Below are 8,905 nucleotides of genomic sequence, written 5' to 3'. Positions count from 1 at the left end.
GGCGTTTGCGACGGCGGGAGCGCGCTTTACGGCCGCGCCCGGCAGCGCGCGGGGACAGCGCAGGGAGAGGGACGGGGAGAGAGGGACAGGGAGAGAGGGACAGGGACACGGGGACAGGGACAGGGACACGGGGACAGGGACAGGGACACGGGGACAGGGACACGGGGACAGGGACACGGGGACAGGGACACGGGGACTGGGAGAGAGGGACAGGGACAGGGACACAGGGACAGGGAGAGAGGGACAGGGAGAGGGACAGGGACACGGGGACAGGGACACGGGGACAGGGACACGGGGACAGGGAGAGGGAGAGGGACAGGGAGAGAGAGACAGGGACACAGGGACAGGGAGAGGGACAGGGAGAGGGACAGGGACAGGGATAGAGAGAGGGAGAGGGATAGAGAGAGGGACAGGGACAGGGAGAGACAGGGACAGGGACAAGAGGAAGAATAGAGAGAGGGAGAGGGACAGGGACAGGGACAAGGGAGAGGGACTGGGTCAGAGAGAGGGACAGGGATAGGGAGAGGGACAGGACAGGGAGAGGGACATGGGGACAGGTACAGAGAGAGAGAGACAGGGATAAAGAGAGGGACAGGGATAGAGACAGAGACAAGGATAGGGACAGGAACAGAGACACGGGGACAGGGACAGGGATAAGGACAGGGTCAGAGATAGGGACAGGGACAAGGATAGGGACAGGGACAGAGAGAAGGAGAGAACAGGGATAGGGACAGCAACAGGGAGAGGGACAGAGAGTGAGACAAGGACAGGGATAGGGAGCAGGACAGGGACAGGGATAGAGAGTGGGACAGGGTTAGGGAAAGGGACGAGGACAGAGAGGGGAACAGGGATAGAGCCGGGGGAAAACAAACAGAACAGGAGACAGAGACAGAGCGAGGGGACGGGGACAGGGCAGGGTGACAGGGGCAGGGTGACAGCCCCTCCTTAGGCGGGGAGCGAGCGGTGCCAGCCTGGCGGTGCCAGGGCTGAGGGCTCCGTGCCCCGCCACTTTCACCTGTGCCACTTCCCCCGCTGCTCCTTCTGTGCAGGGATCACACAGCCCGGGCAGGAAGGTGTCAGTTTCTCTAACAGCGCTGTAGCTTTTTAGTGTTTATTTGTATTAGCTAATGTGTATGTACATTGTGTTTGTGTTGTACTTTACACAACCTCATGTTTTGTGTTCTCCTCTGGTGACTGCGAGGAACAGACCTCAAACCAAAAAGGTTCTCAGGGCCCTTTTCTTGAGTGATCACACCGAATCTAAAGTGCAATAAACCACAGAACTAATTCAAATTATTTTAAAATAGCCCTGTGTTTACCAGCAGAGTTTATTCTCTTGTTGCGCTTCTCCTAGCCTGACTGTGAACTTCTGGAGTCCTGTTTCACCCTTTATTCTACGGGAGCCATGAATGTGAATTTCCTGGCAACAGAAGGAAAACAATATTGGAGTATTGCTGACAGCCCATGGCTGAATGCCAGCTGTGCCCACACTCCTCGCGGCCTTGCACAGAGGTGCTGCTGGCTGGGATGGCTCTGCTCTAAAAATCCCCGGGCAGAGCTGCTGGGCTGCTCTTCCCTGCCCTTTTCCAACCCTTCCCGAGCTGTGTGTGCTCAGCAGGGCTGGCAGGCACAGGCTGGTGCCACAGACAGTGCCGTGCACCTGCCTTGGCCCAGCAGCGTGTCCCGCACGGCCAGCTCATCATCCGCGATGGCCAGGACTCGTTCCAGGCCAGCTGTGCCCATGTGTCACAGCCAGGCTGATGTCCCTCGTGGCCAGGCCATCCTCCATGGTGTGGCCGCCTCACGCACCCCGAGTGTCCCTGGTGGCCAGGCCTGCTCCGCACGGCCACACCATCGCCCGTCGTGGCCAGGCCTGCTCCCTCGCGGGCCTGTCCTCGGGCTGGCGGTGCGGGACAGCCAGGCCAGCTCCTGCCGTACCCTGCGGGACAGAGCGGGGCAGAGAGGGGCAGAGCGGGGTAGAACGGGGCAGAACAGGACAGAGCGGGTCCGTGCGGGGCAGAGCGGGACAGAGCGGGGCAGAGCGGGTCCGTGCGGGTCCGTGCGGTGCAGAGATGGTCCGTGAGGGGCAGAGCGGGTTCATGCGGTGCGGTTCGAAGCGGAGAGGTCGGAGCCGCCCGGAGCAGAGCGGCGGGCTCCGCGCAGCCCCGTTCGGAGCGGAGGGGTCGGTGCCTCTCTGCCCGGAGCGGCGGGCTCCGCGCAGCCCCGTTCGGAGCTGAGGGCTCCGCGCCGCCCCGTTCGGAGCTGAGGGCTCCGCGCCGCCCCGTTCGGAGCTGAGGGCTCCGCGCAGCCCCGTTCGCATCGCAGCGGCGGGCTCCGTGCCGCCTCTCGGCGGAGGCGGCGGTGGAGGCCGCGCCCGCCGGGGAGTGACGGCGGCGGCACTTCCTGCGGGCGAGCGGCGGCGGAGCCGGAGCCTTTGTGCGGGAGCGGGAGGAGGGTCCCCGCGGCGCCCCGCGGCCCCGGGCGGGCGGGCAGGAGCGGAGGCGGCGGCGGCGGCTGCAGTGCGGATACCGGCAGGGGAGCCGCTTCCCCCGCCTGCACCGCCGGCCAGCGCAGAGGAGGCGCCGCCGCTCCGGCCACCAGGTATTTACCGGCCCCGCCGTTCGCCGGGCCCGGCGGGGCAGGGACAGGGACAGGGACCGGGGACAGGGGACAAGAGCCGGGACAGAGACAGGGGCAGGGACAGAGACAGGGGACAGGGGCAGGGACAGGGACAGCGGCGGCAGATCCGCCCGGCCGGGCCCGGGGCACTTCCCCGGCGCTCGGAGCCTCCCGGAGCCTGCCCCGCACTGCCCCGCACAGCCCCGCACTGCCCCGGTAAAGCTGCCCCGGCGTTCTGGGCTCGTCACGGAGCGGTCATAACCCCGCTGGGGGAGATAAAGAGGGTTTGGGGCTGCTCTCCCCCCAGGTCATCGAACTTCCCTTCGGGAACTCGCTTCCCTTCGGGGGGCTCTGCCCGCTCCTCCCCAGGGTCGCCAGGGTCGCTGGCTGGGAAAGGGAAGAGATGCTAAAATTGCCCAAAAATCTGTGTAGCAAGAAGCTGGGCTTCCAGTGACAGGAGCAGTCCCCACGGGGAGAGCAAAGGCTTTACACCGTCATTTAATAGCGCTTTTGAAACTCCTTGCCTCGTTAATTTCACCAGCTTGTTGGGTTTTTTTTCAAAGATTGATCACAATCTAGGAGTTTAAATCCTCTTTGTGTACTTGGTGGGATGTTGATGATACAAAGATGACACAGTTCAGCACTTCCACATACAACCCCAGAACATTAAAACATTGAAATTGAATAGGTCCTCAATAGGCAACAGGCAATATTGAAATGTCTTTGCTCTTCAGATCTCCCTGACAAAGGATTTGGCATCTGTGTCTCATCTCTTTCTTGCACCATTTTCTTACCTAGGTTGTGTTTTCTGTTTACAAGCCTGAAGATGGCTGCTGCTGCTTCCTGCAATGTGGAAGAAGATGAGAGCCTGAAGGGATGTGAACTCTATGTTCAGAAACACAACATCCAACAGATTCTAAAAGAATGCATTGTAAACCTCTGTATAGCAAAGCCAGACCGACCCATGAAGTTCCTCAGAGAACACTTTGAAAAATTAGAAAAGGTCAGTGATTTTCAGGTGACATTTTCCATTTATAAAATGAAAAAGTTTGTTTAAAGATTTCAAATGTTTTGGTAATTTTTCTTTCTTTTTTAAATGACCACACAACTGAAAATGTAAACTGTTAAGAGAAAAAAAGCCCCATCCCTTCATTTGTGGATGTCTACTATAACATTGGCTATAGTTTAGAATTTTTTGTGCATAACACCAAGATTATAATATCAAACTGCATTTGTTAAAAATGACCCAAATTGGTTGTGAGGCATGGTACCCTGAACTTCCATCTCTTGGAATAACCTGCCTCTGGGTGCAAAAGATGTTGTTTATTCCATTGTCAGGTGGTGGGGTTTTTCCTTCCCCTAAAACTGACCAAAATCAGGGAGCCAGCAAGTTCTCAAAATCTCTGAGCAGTTTGCTATTTAACTTCACTGCTCTCTCGTGTCTGCAGTGCCTGTCCAGGATGCCCTGACAGGGGATGCATTAAGAGAGACCTCACTGCAAAGCCTAGGGGTGTCTTTGCAGGAAGAGCACGTTGTGTGAGCAAATGTTGTTGTAGGCTTGAGAGATAAGGTTTAGTAGTTTCAACCTTCAGGAGTGAATAATACATAAAGCTGATGTATCACCAGTGATGTAAAACATTTATTACATCTCACTCTCTGCTTTTAAGATTCATTTTTCTATAGGTGAGTGTATGCCAAGTTCATGCAGTTTTAAAAAAATGCAAACATTGCATGTTGGTGGCAGCTTGGAGCATCAGAGAGGGGTAGAGAGTACAAGGTGGCTTGTAATTGTATTTTATCATTGTGAAAAAGAAACAATCTCTTAATTCTGTATATTCTAAACTTCCGACAGCCAAGACCCATTTTGAGAGAATCAAAATTGTTGAATTTCATTACTGTGATGTGAATTATTATCTGTCATAACATGTGGAATTTTGGGCTTTTTGAAAAGAAGTATAAACACCATTCTTGGGGAAAAAACCATTAAAATATGCTGTGGTATTATGGAATGTGCTCCATTGCTGGAGGGATTTCTTGGGGAGCTGTTCTGGGGGAGTTTGGCTTTGTTGATGTTAACACAGCACACACACCTGAGACACAAGGGCAGCTCCTACCCCTGAGAAATGACATCTTCCTTCATGTGATCCCTGTTATTTCCCAAAGAACAGCAGATCCCAGAGTTCTGTAGGACATCAATCAGGATGCCAGCTCAGGAGCTGATGGATATCACTTGTCTCAAAATGGAAGATGATTTAGAAACATCAAGGCATCAACTGCAGGGAATATTGTGCTTGCTGTGGGAGGACACAATCTTGGCACTGCCTCTCCAGAGCAGCCTGGGGGCTGAGCCTGCTCAGCCTGGAGGCTTTAGGCTCCTTCTGGAGGTTTCCAGCACTGCAATTCTTGTTCCTACAGCAGTTTGACTCCCTCATTGCCCAGCCATCTCCAAGGACTTCCTTGGGATAAATTGCACTGTGAAGGATTTTCTGCTGTAGAATAATATTTTGACTTCGTTGGTTGCACGAGAACAGTTAAAAGGAAGACTTCTAAAGATAGAAAAATCTTTCAATAAGTTTTATCCTGTTTTTATACACTTGTCATATACAGGTAATTTGAAGAATCCTAATGGAATTGTGAATTTAGCAATTGTTCATTAGATTTTTGTGAATGTGCAATACTGACGTGGCACATTCGCTATTAGCTCCTTTAATTTGGTCCTGTGTAGGCGAGGAGTGAAAATCTTTGGGTTTAATAATGATTTTCTAAACAAAGTCATGCATTTTTCCACCTAAGTGTGGTATTGTGGGCTTATTTTCCAAACTCATTAAGATAAACAACACATTCCACTGAAGAGAGCAGTAGAAGAAGAGTTTATCTGTCAAAAACACACGTGGGAAGTTTAGAGATGAAGTGTAGGATATTTTTCAAGTGGTTAAAAAATGAGCTTGTGGAAAACAAGTAGAGCTTGATCCACCTCACTGTACTGGAGCTACCACAGAAGTGAATAAAAAACCAGAAGAGTGTGTTTAATTTTGCCAATTCTTAACTCATAAAATCAACTCATGAAAGCAAGATTTATTACGATATGCAAGATCAGAGCGGATCATAAATGCTTCTCACCTTCTGACGACATCAGAGTTGGGCCCATTGCTCTCAGCCTGCTGCTAGATGAGGATGGGTCAGGGGCTCACCCCAGCCCAGGTGTCATCCTGAGCTCCAACATACCAGGAGCAGGTTTGTTCTGGCAGGAGCTGCTGAGAGCAGAGCCAGCAGTGAGGTCATGCTCAGGGACTGTCCTGGGCTCAGCCACTCCTCACTCACAGCATGGACATGGCCTGAGAGGGCTGTAAAGGGAGAACGTGAATAAATACTTCTGAATAAAGTACTGGAGACTCAGGTTTGATGTTTGGTGTTGGATTCTGAAGGAGTGCCAATTTCACAAAGAACACTCCCCCCAAACCCTTTCTAAATGCAGCTTATTTGTATCAAGTACAATATCAAAAACCATTACTCTGAAAATAATTGTGGGAAAACTTTAAGACACATTTTTATGTTCATTTAATACTGGCAGGACCTGCTTAAGTTGCCAATAATTGCTGGGAACCACCCTATGTTTCTATAGTCTGAAATTTGCAAGTTACTTTTATATGCTGTGACCCATGGACTTGAAGATGACATCTACTCTGATCACATTAACAGTTACTTTGTAAAAAGCTGTAACATGCCCTTGAGCAGAGAAAATAGCTGAAAACAGTTTAGGTACTTTGGATTTTAAAACCTGTGATATTTCCTTTGAACAATTTATTTTACGTTTCCCTCTGACTGCATAGATCTTGGTGGATGGAGTGAGGAAAGTCTTTCCCTTAGGGATTGTAATTGGTTTTTTTTGGAGTGAGGGAATAGATGTTAGCTAAGAAGCTGTGGCATTATTTTAACAGCTGTAATTTAGTCCTGTTTACTTAAGGACTAAAGGAGGCATAGCAGAAAAAACAGGGAACCCATATTTTATCTCTGGTTCTTACGTTATATGAAAAAGTCAATTACTGAGAAATTATGGGCAATGCTTTGTATTTTTAGCCATACTGAGGCTGCAAAAATTTCACAGTGTCAGGCTGTTTAGTGCCACGATTATGTGATCAAAGGTGGAGTTGTCTTGCCAGGCTGAGCTCAGCTGTTCCGCCGCAAAGAATTAGAATAAAGAATAGAACTAATGAAGAAAATGGCACAAAAGCAGAGGAAGCAGCAGGGAACCGCAGGATGTGTTTAAAATGGCTTTGCTGAATCCATTTTAACGTGGGGTATTTTAGAGCAGGGCTGAGCTGGGCTTTGCTGGGCTGAGCTCTCTCCAGGCCCCTCCTGTTGCCCTCAGCACATGCAGAAAACCCTGCTTTAGCTAATAAATTACCGCCAGCGGATCGGCAGTGTTGTTTGGGTCCAGGCTGGTGCCGCATCCTCACGGTGCCGTCGGAAGGGGAATTTTGGGAAAAGCCAAATTTGGAGCAAAAGCCAAATTTGGAGCAAAAGCCAAATTTGGAGCAAAAGCCCCGCGGGCCAAGAGCGCTGCCCCGCGCCGCGCCACCTGGCGGCGCCGGGCGGAACTGCAGCCGGCGCGGGGAGAAAACGCAAATGCACAAATGCAAAACTCTGCTAGCAAAATACAGAGTTATGTGCTTTAGTCACCTACCACAGGGAGCTGCAGAAACAAAGGCACTCGAGCATCAAAGTTGGAGCGCCAGGCTCTTCTTCTATGACAGTGTTCTTTCCCAGTATTTGTATTTTATTGCAGAAAGGAGTCCTTTGATTAATAATTTCCACCAGAACCTGTCTAAACTGATGAAATGAATTCTTAAAAGTACGGGTTATTATTATGAAAAGTATAACTCACTTCTTTCTTCAGATAAGCTGGAGAGAGGTTATGGATTTGAGGCAAAATCACACAGAGAAAATCTATAGAAAAAATACGTTAACTAAGCATATATATATATGTATATATATGTGTGTGTATATATATATATATAGCGCCTAACAATGATATTGTTCAAAGCTTACCAAGCAGTTGGCTGGTATCTCCGTGGTGGTCAGAAGTGTTGGTAAAGCATGCAGGAACATACCTGAGATGCTGAGAGAAGCACAACAGTGGGAGCACGAGGTGCCCTGGCTGTGTGACTGCACTTCTGAGCTGCTTGGGCAGCCTCTGTCCTGCCTCTCCCCTGAGATCAGTACTGGGAAGAGCTGATGAAAAGCAGCTCAGGTGGGACCTCTGTGACTGCCAGAGTCAGCCCCAGGCACTGTTGTGACAGTTTTCTTGGAAGAAGTAAAGGAAAACGAGGTGAATTTTTAAAGCCCTCCCCAGGTACTTTCCTACATGCAGGGAAGGGTGGAGGATGAAGGGAATAAGAGCAGAAAGAGAAAAAAACCTTTTTTCCATAAGAAATAAGTTATAAGCAAACCCATGCTCTTACGAGCTTGAGTGGAACATATTAGAGCTGAGCTCCCTGTTCACTTTGTCCACAAGTGTGAGTGGCTTTCCCAGTCTCAAAGCCAAAAACTAACAAAACCAGAGTGCAGTGATGGAACATGGAGGGAATTCTGCCTGGAAGACGTCTTTGTTTCACGTCTCAAGCTCCCCTGTTCTACATTCATCAGGTTACTTAATCCACTTTTATGTGGGCTTGTCTCTTCTTACACAAGCTATGCATGCATACATTGTTATTTGGCTGGATTTTAAGAATCAGAAGGGTTGGCTATGATTCTCTTTGATTATATAAGCTGCTTTTAAGTATCAAAAATAGGGTCTGTGTTTTGTAACGTAACCTCTCACTTTGCTGTGAGGCGTATGTAGGAAAGTAGGGAAGAGGTGGTGATGGGTTGAGATGCTGAAGACACTGCTGGGGGGAAGACAAGAAGTGAGAACAAGCTGCAGGAGGTAAAACAATGGCAGGAAAGGGTCTGAGGAAGGTCAGCCATGCAGCTGGAGTGCCATCAGAGTAGGTGGATTGTTGGCAGGAGATTTTTGCCCAGACTGGAAATTGGGAATGAGCAGAGATGCAGAGAGGCCATGGAGGATGCAGAAATAGTAATCAAAGTGGAGGATAACTTTGGAGGGGGTAAATACCTTGGTAGGATAGCAGGGAGTGCATTTAAAGATATTTCTTAGAATTGCTGTAGAAGAAAAGGTAGCATGGAGCAGGGGGAAGGCAGTGGAACAATAATTGGGATTGTGTGAATAAAAGGCTGAATTGATCACAAAGATTGTCTGTCCTGGCAAAGATAGGACTGGAAAGAA

At 50.0% G+C, this 8,905-nt stretch overlaps 1 protein-coding gene across 2 annotated transcripts in view; it reads left to right on the top strand.

Moving 5' to 3' along the window:
• Positions 1-2,363: 2,363 nt before the first annotated feature.
• The window catches only part of PRKAR1B (protein kinase cAMP-dependent type I regulatory subunit beta), a 92,195-nt gene continuing 85,653 nt past the window's right edge, over positions 2,364-8,905 (top strand). The window contains exons 1-2 of one of the 2 annotated variants that reach the window (XM_064390768.1): positions 2,364-2,601; positions 3,418-3,622. In XM_064390768.1, coding sequence (XP_064246838.1) covers positions 3,446-3,622 — 177 coding nt within the window. In that variant the 5' untranslated portion in view covers positions 2,364-2,601; positions 3,418-3,445. The remainder of the gene's footprint in view (positions 2,602-3,417; positions 3,623-8,905) is intronic. The other variant, XM_064390766.1, reaches the window with a different exon arrangement.

The sequence above is a fragment of the Passer domesticus genome, chromosome 15, assembly GCF_036417665.1.
Source record: "Passer domesticus isolate bPasDom1 chromosome 15, bPasDom1.hap1, whole genome shotgun sequence".
Taxonomy (NCBI): Eukaryota; Metazoa; Chordata; class Aves; order Passeriformes; family Passeridae; genus Passer; species Passer domesticus.
The sequence above is the reverse complement of the archived record's forward strand: the minus strand, read 5'-3'. Positions and strand labels throughout refer to the sequence as shown.